The 18700-nt window shown below is 38.5% G+C and overlaps 3 protein-coding genes across 3 annotated transcripts; 2 read left to right on the top strand and 1 right to left on the bottom strand.

Annotated features, from left to right (window-relative positions):
• The first annotated feature begins 676 nt into the window (after positions 1-676).
• Positions 677-7778, top strand: LOC110760291 (E3 ubiquitin-protein ligase RGLG4-like). Its single transcript, XM_088252415.1, has 11 exons — positions 677-850; positions 943-1024; positions 4661-4762; positions 4876-5016; positions 5128-5242; positions 5321-5417; positions 5509-5591; positions 6203-6308; positions 6415-6542; positions 7017-7187; positions 7288-7778. The coding sequence occupies exons 1-10, from the start codon at positions 677-679 to the stop codon at positions 7141-7143; spliced, it is 1155 nt and encodes a 384-aa protein (XP_088108541.1). The 3' UTR covers positions 7144-7187; positions 7288-7778.
• Positions 7611-9306, bottom strand: LOC110760288 (centrosomal protein). Its single transcript, XM_021962535.2, has 2 exons — positions 9044-9306; positions 7611-8011 (listed from the first exon to the last, which is right to left on the bottom strand). Exons 1-2 carry the CDS (start codon positions 9242-9244, stop codon positions 7829-7831), a joined length of 384 nt encoding a protein of 127 aa, XP_021818227.1. The 5' UTR covers positions 9245-9306; the 3' UTR covers positions 7611-7828.
• Positions 9307-14652: 5346 nt separating this feature from the next.
• Positions 14653-18289, top strand: LOC110760314 (NAC domain-containing protein 53). The gene is made up of 4 exons (XM_021962563.2): positions 14653-14967; positions 15113-15393; positions 16177-16557; positions 17681-18289. Exons 1-4 carry the CDS (start codon positions 14811-14813, stop codon positions 17924-17926), a joined length of 1065 nt encoding a protein of 354 aa, XP_021818255.1. The 5' UTR covers positions 14653-14810; the 3' UTR covers positions 17927-18289.
• Positions 18290-18700: the final 411 nt, after the last annotated feature.

Raw genomic sequence — 18700 nt, 5'->3', positions numbered from 1 at the left:
AATATATAATGTATACAGATGTATTTGGTGGCTTCTTGGATGAGAAGGGTATGTTAGAGAAAAGTCATTTTTTTGTTTTTTTGTTGTTGTTGAAGAAACGGGGCTAACGCCCAACAAAGAAATTAAACAATGGCTTGGAGCCTACAGACTCCAAGTAAATCTTCATTAAGAAAAGACCTAATACTATCAGGAGGATCATGGATGGTTGATAGACCCAACTCAAGACATGAACCCAATTCAGCTAATCTATCTGCTACCATATTACACTCACGATATACATGATTAATAGAACAAACCCAATTTTTTGGGTCACATCTATGGGGGAATTTCACGCAGGCAGTTTTGTTTTTATTTGTTTAATTCATATATGAAACGAGAGAAGAAGCTGTTGATTGGTGGTGTTGGTTTTACCGTCCCGTGCCTTGTTCATCAATCATCATTGATTGTATCTCGGTTTTGGCTTGATGGTTTTGTTTATCTCGATTTTCTCTTTTCGTCTTTTATCTTTATATATATATATATTTTGGCTTTCTTGATTTTTATTGTTGGGTTGTTTTGAAAAAGACAAACTATACGTAGTTCTTATAAATAAAAACCTACTACTAGTGTGGCAAAGCTCTTGCGATTACTCAATATAGCAAGAAAGGCAAAAACAGCAGCACAGAATCAAAGAAGCATGGGGGTATATAGCAAAGCCTGGCCTTCAAAATTTCTCACAGTTAGACGAGGTTCCAGTAATGGAGCTGGAGGACTCATTGAAAAGCACAAGGAGAAGGGCAAGTGTATCGTTAACGATGATCATCCATTGATGGTGGCTGAAAAATATTACAACAGTTTTTACCCTTTAGAGGTTTCTCTCTCTCTTTTTATTGCATTTTTAATTAAATTTCTTGCTGCTTGCAATTTGCAAAATTTGTAATACTGTGCTGTTTCCTTTTACAGGTTACAGCAGACTTGAAAGCAGCAGGTCTACAATCAAGCGGTCTCATTGTTGAAGTCGACTTTACTAGACATAACCATGATGGTTTGTGGAAATAAATTATAAAACATATATTGTTTCTGTAAATAAACATCATGCTTATAGATTTTTGTGATCAAATTGGTTACCAAAAAAAAAAATTCCATTTCTGTTAATCCACAAGTAAATATCTTTGAAGCATTCATAAATATGCTTAGAAAAACAAGGTTTTTCTCTTATGTCATAAAAGTTATTAAATAAATAATGATTTTTGCAAAATTTTATTTGCATAAGTATTGTCATATAAAATATTGATTATTGTAGGTAGTAGGGTATTAGGCTTAATCTAAATCATTAGTCTTTTTAATTATAGTTCTGTTGGCGCTAAATCTGAACAGATAGAGATGAGTGCAACTTACAAATGAGATGGACGATCGAGAGACCGATTGAGTATTGGATGCCGATTCTTCCTGTCCTTGGATGCTGATCCTGAATAGAAAGAAGTCGAGACTCGTAAGGTCTATGGTACCGGTGTGGAAGCAGCCTAAGACCCTCCGATGCCGAAGTAAGTTTGTCGTTTTAAGAGCTCTTGCTGTTGACCATATAAAAGTATAAAAGTCAAGCTGAAAAGTCTTACCCCTGTATTGTAGTGGAAGGGGCCTATTTATAGAGGGCATCTTGTGTGCTCTTAGTACTCATTTTCGATGTGGGACTCGTGGGAGGGCCCTATGAGGTTGACACGAGTCCTTAGATATTTTGGGCGGATACTTCGAGGCTGATTCTCTACAATCGGTAGGGGATGCCGATTGTAGACGAGTTGGGCTCGTAATGGCTGTTCGCAGCTTTGAGACAATGTCATCGGTGGCCGATGCCGATTGTCCGAGGCCTTGGGTACTTGGGCGAGTTTATAAGATCCACATGTCGTTGTACGAGTGGAGGGTCAGATATGGTACAAACAGTAGTCCCCCAAGTTGCCGATTGAGAAGCTTCTCGGTTGGGGACTTGAATGTGTATTGGGCATTCTGACCCGGACACAATGGTCCCATAGTTGCCGATGGTGGTATGTAGTCCCCCAAGTGCCCAAGGGAGTGAGCTTGGATAAGAGACGGCATGATGTGCCGATGGCCGAAGGCTGAAGCTGATGGCTGAAGCTGATGGCTGAAGCTGATGGCCGAAGGCTGATTGCCGAAGCTGATGGCCGAAGGCTGAAGCTGATGTCCGAAGCTGATGGCCGAAGGCTGAAGCTGATGGCCGAAGCTGATGGCCGAAGGCTGATGGCCGAAGGCTGAAGCTGATGGCCGAAGCTGATGGCCGAAGCTGATGGCCGAAGTTGATGGCCGAAGGCTGAAGCTGATGGCCGAAGCTGATGGCTTTGAGAAAAGGCGCTGGAGAAGTGTCTCCTAGAAGGTGCCGTTCGGCATGGCTGAAGCTAATGGCCGAATGCTGATGGCCGAAGCTGATGGCCGAAGCTGATGGCCGAAGCTTGATGGCCGAAGCTGATGGCTTAAGGCTGATGGCCGAAGCTGATACCGAAGGCTGAAGCTGATGGCCGAAGGCTGATGGCCGAAGCTGATGGCCGAAGGTTGATGGCCGAAGCTGATGGCCGAAGCTGATGGCTTAAGGCTGATGGCCGAAGGCTGAAGCTGATGGCCGAAGGCTGATGGCCGAAGCTGATGGCTTTGAGAAAAGGCGCTGGAGAAGTGTCTCCTAGAAGGTGCCATTCGGCATGGCTGAAGCTAATGGCCGAAGGCTGAAGCTGATGGCCGAAGGCTGATGGCCGAAGGCTGAAGCTGATGGCCGAAGCTGATGGCCGTGAGAAAAGGCGCTGGAGAAGTGTCTCCTAGAAGGTGTCGTTCGGCATGGCTGAAGCTGATGCTGATGGCCGAAGCATGATGCCGAATCATTTGGGGGGATGTGAAGACATCGCACGCGCCGAATGATGATGGGTGCCGAAGGCCAAAGGCAGATGCCGAATCATTGGGGGGATGTGAAGACATCGCACGCGCCGAATGATGATGGGTGCCGAAGGCCAAAGGCAGATGCCGAATCATTGGGGGGATGTGAAGACATCGCACGCGCCGAATGATGATGGGTGCCGAAGGCCAAAGGCAGATGCCGAATCATTGGGGGGATGTGAAGACATCGCACGCGCCGAATGATGATGGGTGCCGAAGGCCAAAGGCAGATGCCGAATCATTGGGGGGATGTGAAGACATCGCACGCGCCAAATGATGATGGGTGCCGAAGGCCAAAGGCAGATGCCGAATCATTGGGGGGATGTGAAGACATCGCACGCGCCGAATGATGATGGGTGCCGAAGGCCAAAGGCAGATGCCGAATCATTGGGGGGATGTGAAGACATCGCACGCGCCGAATGATGCAAGGGTGCCGAAGGCCGAAGGCCGATTGTAGGAGGTGCCGAGGGCATGGCTCAAAAGGGTGCCGAGAGCACTCGTGAAGGAGAACAACATAGCGTTTTGTGTCGTTTCCCACAGACGGCGCCAATCTGTTGGCGCTAAATCTGAACAGATAGAGATGAGTGCAACTTACAAATGAGATGGACGATCGAGAGACCGATTGAGTATTGGATGCCGATTCTTCCTGTCCTTGGATGCTGATCCTGAATAGAAAGAAGTCGAGACTCGTAAGGTCTATGGTACCGGTGTGGAAGCAGCCTAAGACCCTCCGATGCCGAAGTAAGTTTGTCGTTTTAAGAGCTCTTGCTGTTGACCATATAAAAGTATAAAAGTCAAGCTGAAAAGTCTTACCCCTATATTGTAGTGGGAGGGGCGTATTTATAGAGGGCATATAGTATGCTCTTAGTGCTCATTTTCGATGTGGGACTCGTGGGAGGGCCCTATGAGGTTGACACGAGTCCTAAGATATTTCAGGCGGGTGCTTCGAGGTTGATTCCGCAGAATCGGTAGGGGATACCGATTGTAGGCTGTGTTGGGCCCTGTAATGATCTTTTGCTGCTTTGAGACAATATCATCAGTAGCCTATGCCGATTGTCCGAGGCCTTGGGTGCTTGGGCGAGTTTATGAGATCCACGTGTCGTTGTACGAGTGGAGGGTCAGATATGGTACAAACAAGTTCAACAAACCTCAATTTGTGGACCTTATGAGGTCAAATGAGTCTCATTTAAAGGTCCAATTTGAAGGTTTATCTCGTAGAGCTCCTTTAATCAAAAGAAAATTTTAACTGGACACTTTTCATTTTATGTGCATATATAGTTAAAACATTGACATGTGTTACAAATCCGAATTACAAATAAAAACTTATACAATAATGATAGGGATGCCATATTTTTGTTAGACATTTCAAATCCACATTGTGTGACAATTGATGAGTGCATGCTATGCAAGTCAATATCTCATTAAACCTACAATAATCTTTTTGGATATTACTCATCTTCTCCCCTCTTCTCACCACATCTTCCTAGTCCCAAATAGAATAGACGCAACACCATGCCCGTCCCTTCAAGCTTAATTTGCACATTATAAAATCAACCTAATTAACAAGGTTAGTTTGCTATAGAATACATTATCAAATACAACTTTTACCACGAACATTTAATAAACTTATGCTTCAAGTGCAAAATTTCTAATCAAGTCTTTATATATATATATGTGGATTATTCCACATATATTTTATATTTTAAGCTTACATGTAATCATCTTATGTTGACATGTTCGATCGCAGATATGGTGGCCTTGTCCCGCCACGTCTTGCGTCATATAGAGAAATTGAAGCCAATCAATCAAGATGACAACTTGATTAGTCCTGGTTTTTGCTTTGGTAATGGTAGGTTTTGGTCCATTCATATGTTGAAGTTGTGGACAGTTTTCTTTTGTTTTCTTTTGTGCCTAATCTATGGAGTTTTTGGGACTGACAAGACGACCTTTGTGTTCAAACAGCTAAAAGAGTACCTTTCCGCTCGCACAGCAATCGTTCACCTTGCAAACGCAATGATATTCAAGAAGTACTTTCAACCAGCAATGACAGAAAAGATTGTTTTCAAGATGACAACTTCAGTCCTGGTTTTTGCTTTGGTAATGGTAGGTTTTGGTCCATTCATACGTTGAAGTTGTGGACAGTTTTGTTTTGTTTTCTTTTGTACCTAATCTATGGAGTTTGGGACTGACAAGACGACCTTTGTGTTCAAACAGCTGGAAGAGTACCTTTCAGCCCGCACAGCAACCGTTCACCTTGCAAACGCAATGATATTCAAGAAGTACTTTCTACCAGCTATGACAGAAAAGTTCGGAATGTTCCACCTTCAGGATGGTTTTCTCAACAATTGCAAATATAATTGAAAAAATAGGTTAATTTGTATGACATTATATCTTGTTGTTTTTAAGGGCCAATTTCTTATGCTCCGGCAATTGATTATGCGGTGGACATTGTGGAGCAAAAGGGTGGCCGATTTCAAACACTTTTTCTTGTTGCTGATAACAAGGTTTCAATCCTACTCTCTCTCTCTCTCTCTCTCTCTCAAAAGTCTTAGAACATGCATAATCTTTTTCTTTACGGTATCTTCTGATGAAAAGGTTACCAAAAACTTTTTCAATACAAGCGATGGAGAGTTGAGTACAGAAGGGGCAAAAACCATCGAATCAATTGTAAATGCAAGGTACATAGAAGCTTAAGATTAATCAATTCCTGCTTTAGGCTCTCAAATTTTCTTAAGACTTTTGGCCTTGAGCCCATAGTTTTATAGCGAAAAATCAAATGGATTCTTTGCTTGTATCTTTATATTGTCTGACTTCTAACTGAAGACATACATCAATGTTTTACCAAAATTAGACTGAGCTTAAGCGTACGTTCTACTTGCTTTCCAATTTTGCTAAGCCCAACATTGTTGATTTGCTGCAGACACATCATCATATTCTATTAGCTATCAATCAAAATGCATGGCATGTTTACTTACATATACTAGAAAAAAAATTATTGGAGTTTCACGGTAAAATCCGTAATCAAATACCCTCAAAACTAGCAGTCATATCAATTAGAGGGAATAATTGATCCGATTCCATCTATTCCCAAATTCTTTAGTTCCCGATTCATTACTTCTTCAATTTTTTTTTTTATAAATTAGGGGGGATCAAACCCCAAACCAAACAGACTACAAACTGTCAGCACAAACTAAACGGGTTCTAACAACCCCTTCCCCATTTCTTTTTCCTTGTAAGTAAACATGTCATAAGTTGAGAACTAACCTACTTTAAATTTTCTTACAAGCAGTTCATATGCACTCTCGATTGTTCTTGTTGGAACTGATGATGGATGCTGGGAACACATGAAGAAATTTCAGGAAATGATCCCTAAAAGAAAATTTGATAATTTTCAGGTATTAATTGCACCACTACTCACAAAATACAACTTTTTTTCAATATAGTTATTCGATAACTTTTTAACTAAATGCATGTTTTTTTTCTTCTTATACATATATATAGTTCGTCAACTTTACTGAGATTTTGCCTAAAGATGGAACTCTCTCTGATAAAGAAGCGGCTTTTGCTCATGCTGCACTCGAGAAACTCCCAGCCCAGCATAAAGCAGCTGTTGAACTTGGTCTTGTTGGGTAGGTCTTGTTGGGTAGGTCTTCCTACGCTAAATATAATGCTTTAAGAGCATCCACAGTGGGGGGTTGTATGTTAAATATACACCTGTTATGATCGGAATCACCCGCAATGAGGGGGTGTATATGAATGTATAATTACATCACCACCTTGAGATGTATATTTAGATGCAATTGTACATCTTTTTTTACATCTCTTGCAGGTGGGACCCAGCTGCAAAAAGGAGAGGGAAAATAGAGAAAAGTGGCTTTACACCCCCGAAAATACACCCCCCATTGGAGCAAAAAGCATATTTACACCCTCCGGAGATGTAAAGGGGATGCTCCAAGGGACGGCCAAATATGTGCACCGAATTTTATTCACCAAATGACGTGACAGTATTTTATTCATTGAATAATTAACGACTTTTACATAATCACATGAGTTGACTGACTCAATCTAATCTATTCTAATCTGTCTGTTTTATTGGAGAAAAGGCGTGTGGCAGGAAAGGGAAAGAAAATCGTTTCAGGCTCTGCACCAGTTCCTCACACTTGCTGTGCCAATGCCATGCCAAGTACTTGTGAACCAAGCACTTCGGCATCCATGATAATCAAAACCTGATAGTGTCATGGTATGCGTAAGAATTAATATCACAGAGTTCACAGGTAATTCACTGCTTGAAATATTGCTAGCTAAGTAGTGCTGGTGGCTTAGATGCAGAATCAATCATTGATTTACTTCTCTCTCTATTCAATCTAAGTGCAGGTGTGCTCAATCTGCCCTGAGCGAAGGACTTTTGTTTCGACATGGTGATGAGCTACATATCAATCAGATCGTGCATTTCTTAATGGTATTGAGACCACCATAACGGATTTGGAATGAACTTCACAGTTTTATGCATGTTGGGTGGATATCATATAGCTTGCTACCCTGAATAAGCACCCCGTGGTGGAACTCCTTGAAGAGGCACGACATGTAAACTAAAGGGATGTATTCAATCTAGACTTGTAGAAACTCTTATAAAGAATTTGGTGTGATAGACTTCTATAGAGCTTTCTTATTGAAGGGACAAAAACAATGAGAGAGTGTAGAATGAAGAAATGTGTGTTAGCTCTCGGATGTCTCTCTTCTCCGGGAGTTCTTACTGCACTTAAATATTCATTAAAGGAAAACACAGCTCACCAAATAGTGCCTAAACATAACATCCAAAACATAAAATACCAACCCCATAGTTGTTCTGAAGAAATATACAGATATCCTGAAGGCAAAAAGTGTTCATGGCGGTAACAGATGCACATATCTCCATCTACTTCTGTTCCTTGTCAGCTTCAGTGTTGCTTGGCTTCGGAATCGGTTGAATTCTCACATATGGATTCCTAGTCAATGTCTCTCCTTTCAGTGCAGCAACATAGCGATCATTTGTATTTTCTTTCCGCTGCAACTCACCAAGGAATTCAGCCAATCTTTCTTTATTCACTTGCCCCATCCTCTGATACAAATTTCAAGCAATATACTGTCAGCTTTTGTCTTGATTCAGAGTATGAAACTGCTTCGAAGAAACAACCCAAATTTTAAATCCATTGGAACTGAGCAAGTTACTTTAGCCTTCAATAACAAAATTCTATTAAAACTTTATATCTGCAATGTTGATTTACATAACATGACTTATTCACTATTTCCAATCGACGATAGCGATTAGTGCCAAATGAGTTAACCTGACTTTGTAATGGGACAAACCAGTGATAGTTCCTCAACAAGATCCAATTTATTCGCTGTTTCTGATGAATTCAGCTTGCGAAGAAGTTAAATGTGGAACCAAGAAAAAGTTATAGGTGTTATCTACGAGCAATTATCGGTTCAAAAGCCCAAGTAAGGAAAACATGGAAGCAATACTTGACCTCAATTTTCCATACATTTTCAAAATCACAACAAATTTGAGACATGAAAGTGTAAACAATCAAGTAGGCGGGCAGGCGCTAAAATTCTAGTGGGGGGATTTTGTTAGCAAAACTAACTCAACAAACAGATAATTGAAGCACAACTAATTGGTTCCATAAGATTCAACAACACACACTGCCTGCGGGTAAAATTCATTTAGCTAGATATCTAGATGCGATTTACCTAAAGTCTTAAGCTTACACAGATCCCTGCATCAATAAGGATGTCATGGTCTTGGTTTTACTCAAACCAAACTGTTCTGTTCACTTCGTAGACAAAATGAAATCGTTTTTATCATACCCACTACTTCTAGAACATATACAGCTTGATGAACAAGTCAAGATTGAAACTTTCAATTCCATCAAGCAAAAACAACCCACACAAATCAACTGTCAATTTCAGATCATCTGATCACCAATTTGATTAGCTAGTTTCTTCAAAATTGGGAAAGGGGTTGCTTTAAGTCTCCATAGTTGTTTTGATATCCAATAAAGGAACACTTTTTAGGCTATTACAAGCAAAACCCATTTCTTAAAATCGAAAATAATTTCAGAAAACAAATTGGGTTGAACAGAAAACGTACGATTGATTCGGGTCGGGCGTTGCGGCGGAGTTCGGCCTCGAGCTGTTCATTTCGGGAGTTGGTGGTCTGCATAACGAAGTAGCCAATGACACCCGGAACGACGCCGCATACGGTAGCGAAGGCCAAGAAGAAGGGCTTCGAGTCACGGGTCTTGTTCACTATCCACCGCCATGTCCCGCTCTTCTCCCACAGTATCGACATTTTCAACTTCACGCGGCACACTCTGTCTCTCCTCCGTTTCTTTACCTCTACTGGTTTTTGGTTAATCTAATTTCTTTAGTTCGAGGGAAGATTTGGGCTCTTAATTGCTTAGGCTCCTATTGGCCTCAAGACGTGGACTGATGGAGGAACACGTGTCAAAAACTCTACCTTTTGAAGGGCCCAATAGTTTGGCCCAAGGAAAAGCTTTTCTTACATGCTCACAACATCATAAGAGGCCCAGTATGAGAAAATCTTAACATTATATTCGGATTAATGAGTAACTGTCCTTAACTATTTGAGCTACGGGTCCTTTGCACACGTACACTCTTTTTTGGATAAAAAGAAGTTAGACACTCCCTAATGTTTAGCCCCAATCCCTCCCCTATAAAATTCCTTGTTTCCCCCTTGGATGTGATGTCTTACACCTTTTGTTTATAACAATCTATGAATTAATTAAGTCTCTGGTCTAAGTAGTGGCTGCAAAGTTCAGGCCACCCACCAAGTCTCAGTGTTTGAGTTGGTCCAACTTTAAACTTGAATTTGATTGATAAGCATGATGACATATGGTCATATATACCAGGACATCTAGGTCAGAAACTAAAGCTGTTGCATACAGTTAGCAAATGACAGATGTGCCCTTAGGACAGGAGGCATAATAGGCTCCCAGAGAAGGGCCAGAACTCACATGAAAAGCTACATCTATATGATCTCATTGCTCTGTAAGGAAAAAAGAAGAATCTAATTACACATTTGTCTTTTGTGCACAAACTAAAATGATATATGTTGATAGAGATTGATAGACAGCAGCCGACATTTGGGAATCTGATTTTCAAAGCCAGCCTACAGTCTTCCACAAGCGCCCACATCCCCACCATCCTCCCTTTGCCCTTTGCTTTGCTTTGCTTTATCTCTTACCCTTCTACAAGATCATCATCGTGTGAAAGGTTGCATGGCTTTAGAACCCCATTTAAAACTACTCACACAGCTCTCTCTCTCTCTCTCTCTCTCTCTCTCTCTTAATATAAAATGGCTAAAATCCATGCTAGGAACGTGGTTTTGAAATGCTAAATGACTGAAAGGGTTCGAGGTTGAATCAGGCTTACATATTTTATTAGGAAGCAAATGTGATTTGTCATTGGATTGGAGAAATGGAAGAGTTTGGAATCTCTTTATGCAAAATGATCAAAAGCTCCCTCCTTCAATAAGGTTGATCCGGGCATTGTTTGATCTCTCTTAGGCATGAATATTGTGCGGGACGGTTGGTAAAGAACACAAAAAGTAATTCTTTCGGAAAAAGACCTTAAAGCCCTCTAGCTCTCCTCTTGGTGATCTCTCTCTCTCTCTCTCTAAATGTAATTGGTTATGGACAACTCATTTGATGTTGTGCTTGTGGTGTAAAAGCCATAAATCAAATTTAAAGAAAGGATAACAAACATAAAAAAGGCCCTGTTTTTGCTGTAATCATGACTAGAAGTTCACTTCTCAACCATAGAAACCTTGCACTAACTGAGAAGACATTATTGCTACCACTTTAGCAGCCTTGTACTGTTATACAGAGACCTAATTCTAGCTAGCTTTATTTCATGACCTAATCATAGAAGAACTTAGTATATGGTCAAATAAAAACGCGGTGAAAACATATGAAGCTCCTAGCTCTGAGGATCTAGAGCCCTTTCATCCAAAGCCAAAGTTTGAACATCTCCTCTCTCGTTTGTCTTGTTTTGCATAAGAGTTTAACTAGTATTCATTTTTCTAGCCAAAACATGTGGTAAAAATACTTATTTAGTTCTCAATATGCGACTTGTAAAAATCAATGGTAAACAAATGTAGTACAGGTACTTTTTGCATAGGTAGTATATAAGCATTCTAATTAGACTAGTAATTAGTATCCATCTTCTTAAATCTTGCTTTCCAAAGCATAATTTTTGTGTGACTATACACACAGCGTTTTTTTTTCCACTCTAATCATGCGTAATGTTTGTTTGAGAGAGAGAGAGAGAGAGACCAGTCAAAGATTTTGTATCGTAATCATTAAAGATGTTAGCATGTCTTTGCCCAAATGAAAATGATATTTTAAGGAAAGGAACTAAAGGTTCACTATAGAGAACAAAAATGGGTAAAGAAAAAGCAGTTTGGATGGCAGGAAAAATAAAAGAAAAAGAAGACTGTGACGGTGTGCCAGGTAGATTTGTTCAGCAGATGATCATGGGTCCCTCCTCAATTCATCAACTACTGTTGAATGATAAAAGTGTTCTTTTCCCTTTGCGATAAAACATAAAAGAGATCAGAATTATCTGATGGCCCCCATCATCTTCATGGGTATGGCCCATTAAACTCATCCCTGTTATGTAAAAACTCATCCAAATATATTTATGCGTTGTCTTGTGATGATGTATTCTGCTGCTATAAACACTTTTTCTTCTTCTGAGATACTTATATCTTTAATTCTGGACAGCAGGGGATTATGAAGATATTAAAATTCTCCTTTAGCAGATTCTATTATTATCATATTGGTTTAGAACTTAAAAGGATTATATTTGATGATGCTATGACTCGTATCGTATGTATGAACAGAACTGAAGTTGGGGTCCATTTATTTTTGAAGTATTAATACTTTAGGAAGCGATTATTGGTGCCTTAATCATACCATTTGAATGTCGTGTTCATGTTTCCACTGTTTTTTTTTGTTGATAAAATATTGTATATCAATTCATTACAAACCCCACCTTCGTGGAAAAAGTAGATCATCATCAATCGTATGTTATACTAAAAGTACCTATACATGCATTGTTCATAGCTTTAGTTTCAAGGAAGACTCTACGTAGAGTAAAATAAGTGAACACTGTAAAATAGAGGACCTGAAAGGTGCTTAACCATATATATGCTAGCTAGGTTTGTTTCTTGTCTGAATCTGGGATTTCATCAATTGGTAAGATAACATTGCCCTATACATATATACTTTTAAACAATCCAACAGAATCATGCTTTTATGCGGTGTAATGCACACTGTAAATAGATGTTCACTGTGTACATTAGGCACACCGTAAATGGCCATGCCGTGCAATTTATTAATCAGTCTTTAATTTAACTGATCAAAAAATTTGGACTACTAAAATTGCATTTTAAATAACGAGACCAGACACATATAATGACATAAAGCATAAAAAGCTTATCCTATTGTAGTAGGTAAGTACTAATAATAGCTTTAAATTGGAAGCTTCCCCCTTTTATTTTTGTTGTTGGATACCTCTTGCTATCCTTTTATCAGCTGAACCAAATACTTTTATTACATAGGGAAATAGTTCGAACATAAAGACAGCCTACGTTTATGATCTCAAGAGACCTCATCTAAGACCTAATCCAATATCCCAAATGTTCATAATGTAGACCTAATCTATACCTTGTTTGCCTTCAAATGGTATGCCAAGAATATTAACGATGAGATTGCAAAATACCCTAACGGTGCATTTGGATTAGGGAAATAAATTTGGGATTTTGACATAAACCAATTCCCGTATTTTGATTAAAAAAAACTAAATCATATAAAAAGAAAATTTAGGTTTTTGTCACAAAAAAACTTTCACTTTTGGAAAAAGCCAAAACTTTTCCCAAAAAGACAGAAAAACCCCTCAACTTTCAAACAAAGACATGCAAATGTAAAGGATTCCTTAGGAAATTCAAAAATAAACAAGGGCATTTTTGTCAATTTTGGCTTCTTGTACAAATATTTCTCTCTCCTTTGGCGTTTTCCAAAATGTCCCATCATAAAATTCCACGTGGGAAAAAACATGGAATTTACCTAATGTGAAAATAAGGTAGAAAAGAAAACACAATCTACAAGATTGCAAGTCAAATTCTAGAAGCATTTAAAAACACAGCTGAAGTGACAAATCACATCAAAATGTTGATGTCATAATTAGGCAATCTAAAGTGGTGGCAAATGATTTATCTAGTTGTGTGCCTAAGTAGTCCACAATTGGCTCCGTTGAAGTTGAGACTATATTAAAAGGTCCTTGCAGCGCATATAATATAATACTACATGAAATCCACATTTCCTATATATTTAATCTCGGAAGATATATAGTCTTATAAGAAGACATAAGTCCATTAGAAAACAACGAGAGTTACAAATTCTAGAACATTGATTTCCGTCATTTTGAATTCCATCATTTATGAATTCCAAAATACTTTTAAATTTCCCTGTTCAAACACAGTAAAAAGCAATCGCAAATGATAACCTTACTAAATAGGGTATATTTTTGCTCACCATTTTAACCCAAGGTGTACCCTCACCACCTTTCTCAATACTTGACACGTGTCCCTTGGCATAATCATAGTTAACTCTTTACTTTGTATTTATGCAACCATGGTTATGTCAATAAACACGTGTCAAATTGGAGGAGTTATTAGAGATCACCTGGGTAACTGGATTGGTGGTTTCGTTGTCAACCTGGGGAAAGGGCAAATCCTTGAAGCTAAGCTGTGGGGTTTATTTTTTGGTCTAAATTTAGCTATTAAAAGAAGAGTAATGGATATTGTTGTTGAAATGGATTCAGTCAATGCTATGAACCTTATCCTGAGTAATGAGTTGAATTTTTGCCACCCTATGGCTGGTTTGGTTAGTAGCTGCAAGAGACTTTTGAGCCAGATTCTAAGAAGTAAACTTCACCATATCTACAGAGAGAAGAACGTTGTAGCTGACAGATTGGCTGCTTGGAGCCACGACATTGACCTAGGTTGCTGGTTTCTTGAGGAAAATCCGATTTGGCTTGGGCCTCTATTGATGGATGACTCAATAGGGGTTACTAAGACCCGTATGATTAATGTTGTTTAGTTATTTTTGTCCTTTTCTGGGGTTTTTAACCCCCCTGTTTCACCAAAAAATAAACACGTGTCAAATGTTGGGAAGAATGATGAGGATACATCTTGAGTTAAAGTGGTGAGCAAAAATGCTCCTTAAAGTATTCAATAATACAGTACATCAAATATTGTATGTATAAATGTCGATAGAGCAATATATATGATAGGATTTCGGATTGCAAGATTGATTAAAATAGTAGGAGGTTAGGGCATAGTATTGCGTGTTGTAGGGTATGGACGGTTGAGTGGCCCACACAGCCTTTTGAGAGGCCCTCTGTTTTTTGTTAGTTTGTGTTGTGAGCAGACAAAAGCAGGGAAGCTTCTTATCCTCCCCTATGGGTTTTCACACAAAACCTTACACATAGAATCTCTTTAAAAGCCAAAGATCCAAACATCCAAACATCACCATCCTAATATTCCCTCTATTTTCAACCCCATTTCCAATCTTATTTACAATACATACCACTCTCTCTTTTTATCAATCATGGCAACACAAGGATAAGTAATACATTGTAAATCTAAGGGTAAATGCTTTATAGGTTTTGATGCCAACAGTGGCCTATATAGTCCATTGTCGTACAAGCCAGTTTAGTTCAAGGTCCAGTGTTTTGCTCTCTCTCTCCCTCTCTCTCTCTCTCTCTCTCTCTCTCTCTCTCTCTCATTCTTTCTTTGCTTAGCTTCATCTTTCTCACTCTCAGAGAGTAAAATGGCACCCATGAGCCTTCCTCCTGGATTCAGATTTCACCCAACAGATGAAGAACTTGTTGCTTACTATCTAGATAGAAAAATCAATGGCCGCACCATTGAGCTAGAAATAATCCCAGAAGTCGACCTCTACAAATGTGAACCCTGGGATTTGCCAGGTAAGTAATTTTTGGTTTAGTGCATCATCTAAATAATTCTATAGTGATATTAATCATGGTCATAAACTTGTAAATCAATACCTAACATGTTTTATATTCTCTAACTATGCATAGTGTTTTGACATAGTTGATTTGTTTGCTTCAGATAAGTCATTTTTGCCGAGCAAAGACATGGAGTGGTACTTCTACAGCCCAAGGGATAGGAAGTACCCAAACGGGTCAAGAACGAATCGGGCAACTCGAGCTGGGTACTGGAAAGCCACCGGAAAAGACCGGGCGGTGAACAGTCAACGGCGTCCTGTTGGGATGAAGAAGACATTGGTGTATTATAGAGGCAGAGCCCCCCATGGCATTAGAACCAACTGGGTTATGCATGAGTACCGGCTGGTTGACTCTGTGTGTGGCAATGCATCATCATCTCTAAAGGTATATACATATAAGCTTGTAGTACTCGTAATTGATCATCGATTTTACTATGCATCTAATTCCCTCCTCTTCCCTTTTTCTTCCTTTCCTTGAAAATTGGTAAATAAATATGAAGTTATGGAGTTAGAATCTTATGAAAACCTATTAATATATGGGCTAGCTCCTTGAATTCATCGAAGTGGGATCTAAGCGAGAGAGAGAGAGAGAGAGAGAGAGAGAGAGAGAGTCTTTAGGGTTTGATGAATTTTCCAAGAGAACAAAATTAGGGTTTGGGAAGAAAGATAAATATTCAATATTAATGACATATATCTATACTTAAATAAATTAAGATGCATATGCAATGCATATGATGTAGGAAACTTCCCAAGATGCATTTAAATTAGTCAATAGTTGTAAGCTAGCAACACATATGACTGTATATGAGTTACAGTTTACACCATCTTTTGTACAAAATATATATGTCTATGGACTCAAATAAAGCAAATCTCATCAGTCTTTGTTCTTTTTCTTCCTTTAACATTTTTTTTGTCCTTTTAAAGGAATAGCTTATCAACATGATGATTAAAGACTCTTCGGCCTACACTTTAGGTGTACTTGCTTTGCTAGTATCTTTTTCTAGTAGTCTTTAGCATCATCATATCTATATTTCTGTTCTTTTCCCCCTCTTCTTTCTCGTGGACTTGCTTTTCAATTACAGTCTTTGTAATTTGTGTGTTTCTTACATATGCATGCATATGTAATTTTAACATGATGTTTACAAAATTTGAATTTTCTAAACCACAGGACTCTTACGCATTGTGCCGCGTTTTCAAGAAAACAATACAAATGCCCAAGAACAACAAAGAAGAGAAGCCAATTGGGATTGATAATGCAGAGAATGATTCAGTTTGGGTCTCCAATAATGAACAATTATTAGGGGAAGACAATAGTGGGATTAACGAGACAGCTTCAAGAGGGATTGAGACTGATCAAGATGAGAATTATTCCAATCATGATTATCCCAAATTTCTCTCTGACACTTCTTCTTCAGATCTCACTCAAGGGACACCAACTGAAAATGGCATAGCAGATGATTTTCAAGCTCCATTTGCCTCTGATGAAGCAAACAGTTCTGCCGATCTCTACCCTTTTGGTGTTCACTGCTCCTCAAATCTAATTGACCAGGTTTGTACAAGTATTGCATATACAGTTTCAAACAATTTAATTTTCTTAGCACAGTACATTTAGACTAGGCCCTATGTTAGACACTCGTAGGAATTATTAGTACATTGATTACATTAATTAGGGACTGGGTTACTACGTACTTTCTTACCGAAAAGTCTAACATATTATGTTATCAAATCATTAATTTAGAACATATACAATGAAATAAAAGCCCACATAATTAACGATTCAGATTAACGATTTGACAACATTGGTAAGAAAACATTGCCCTTATGTAGCGAAATAGTACTATGCTCTTTTTAAGTCTTTTCAAAACCAAAATCTTCATGATTTGATTGCCTCCTTTGCCAAGGCAACATTTTTGGGCAATATTCTACTTTTGTATATAGCTAGCTGCTTTAAGGCTTCATGTTCACACCACAGAGAATTTTGAGATCAAGCTGGTCTTACGTAAATCATTTGATGCATCATGGACGCATTTAAACACGCGCAAACAATACCATGATTGGTTGGAAGTGGCCCACAAAACAAGGCCTTGGAGCTTTCTTTTGATCTTAAAGTAACAAAAGTTATAAGTAATGAGTTACATATAGCTTTTGCTAAAGCTTCGTTCAAAAATCTTTTATAGTAGACTGACTCAAATGAGCTTTCTTCATCATCTTCTATAACTTCTTTTGACTGACTCAAACATCTTTCTTCCCCATTTTCCTCAGAGTGTTCCTCTCAAAAACTTCTAGCTCTATCCCCAATGACTTTAAATCTCCCTAACAATTTGAACCATTCTCTTTTCTTCTTCTTCTTCTTTTTTTCGAAAACAAAAACAATCGGTTCAATAATTTACACCGAAAAATGAGCAATGAAAGAATATACATTTTCCAATAATTTCTCATATTCAATCTTTAATCATTTGAGTCTAAACAAGTACCCCTTTTTCTTGTTTTCCTGGTTTCTAAGTATCATACACATGAATATCTTGTTCTTGTACTGTTTCATGCGCCAAAATATAGAACGAGTCATGTAAACTTATTTGAATTTTGCCTCACATATAATTTGCATCTTGATTTTCTTGGTTTATGATTGTGATCAATATTAATTCGTTGTATCCATCTGCCAATTTATGCAGGAAACATACATACCACACAATGAAAGCTTATTGAATAACTATCAATTTCCTTTCCCACCCTTAGAACTTGAAGACTTCCCGCAGATCAATTTAGCTGCAGAGACGAATGCATCGAAGCCTGAAATCATCGACGACTACATGTCCTACGACAAATTCAAGGACTACATGAATGGAACATTTGAAGAAATCTTCTCTTTATGTTCCTCTCAAGACAACTCGGCTGCCCTCCCCATGCAAGAATTATAAGTACTACCTGACGTACACTCACATATTTTCGTATACTAGAATTCATTCACACACAAAGGTAGAATTTAGAGTTGTGTTTGGCTAAATTAATTTCTAATAACCAGAAGTGGTGGATTATATGTTGACAGCAATGAGATGATCATGATAAGGCGCTATCTATATATAATGTACCACACAAGAGAATGAGGAGTCAAAGCAAACATTTATATATTTTTTTTCTTTTATAATGTTCCTTGTAATTTTGATTCCCCCCTTTTTGCATGTTGGTGTTGAATCATTATTTTAAGTCAATTTTGGGAAGGGAAATGGATACGCTGATTATATTGTAACACTGTTATTATTATTATTATTATTTAAATTTATTGTGGCAGTGTCTTTGGTGTTCTATCCTGGATTGGTAAATAGTATGTGCCCATACAAGAGACTTGGGAGACTTGGGAATACCTCACACCAGAGATCCCACATGTGGATTAAACTTACACACAACATAAAGACAGGAGATATAATATTCAACAGATTGTTTTGGGTATGGATTTGGAGGTTTCGAGTTCAAATCTCCTGACATCGTTGTTATGATACAATATTAAACAATCACCGTAGATTTCCAAAGGTTAAAGAATTGCGTTAAAAATGTACATGAAACTAACAAAAACAACGGGTTTATTTTTCAAATACAGATTACACCTACCACTATATATAGTAGGAACTCACTTCAGAATTTTTATTTTTTATTTTCTTATGAAGCAATTGTTTGATGGTTGTGACGTGGCCATG

This window comes from Prunus avium, chromosome 4 (genome assembly GCF_965620075.1).
Source record: "Prunus avium chromosome 4, drPruAviu1.hap1.1, whole genome shotgun sequence".
NCBI lineage: Eukaryota > Viridiplantae > Streptophyta > Magnoliopsida > Rosales > Rosaceae > Prunus > Prunus avium.
The sequence above is the reverse complement of the archived record's forward strand: the minus strand, read 5'-3'. Positions and strand labels throughout refer to the sequence as shown.

Excerpts from the sequence above, each read along its gene's own strand:
- LOC110760291 (XM_088252415.1), top strand. The coding sequence starts at position 677 with ATGGGGGTATATAGCAAAGCCTGGCCTTCAAAATTTCTCACAGTTAGA. Across the intron at positions 851-942 it reads ACAGTTTTTACCCTTTAGAG|GTTACAGCAGACTTGAAAGC; the intron begins GTTTCTCTCTCT and ends TTCCTTTTACAG. Across the intron at positions 5,418-5,508 it reads TTCTTGTTGCTGATAACAAG|GTTACCAAAAACTTTTTCAA; the intron begins GTTTCAATCCTA and ends TCTGATGAAAAG.
- LOC110760288 (XM_021962535.2), bottom strand. The coding sequence starts at position 9,244 with ATGTCGATACTGTGGGAGAAGAGCGGGACATGGCGGTGGATAGTGAAC. Across the intron at positions 8,012-9,043 it reads ACGCCCGACCCGAATCAATC|AGGATGGGGCAAGTGAATAA; the intron begins GTACGTTTTCTG and ends AATTTGTATCAG.
- LOC110760314 (XM_021962563.2), top strand. The coding sequence starts at position 14,811 with ATGGCACCCATGAGCCTTCCTCCTGGATTCAGATTTCACCCAACAGAT. Across the intron at positions 14,968-15,112 it reads TGAACCCTGGGATTTGCCAG|ATAAGTCATTTTTGCCGAGC; the intron begins GTAAGTAATTTT and ends TGTTTGCTTCAG. Across the intron at positions 16,558-17,680 it reads CCTCAAATCTAATTGACCAG|GAAACATACATACCACACAA; the intron begins GTTTGTACAAGT and ends CAATTTATGCAG.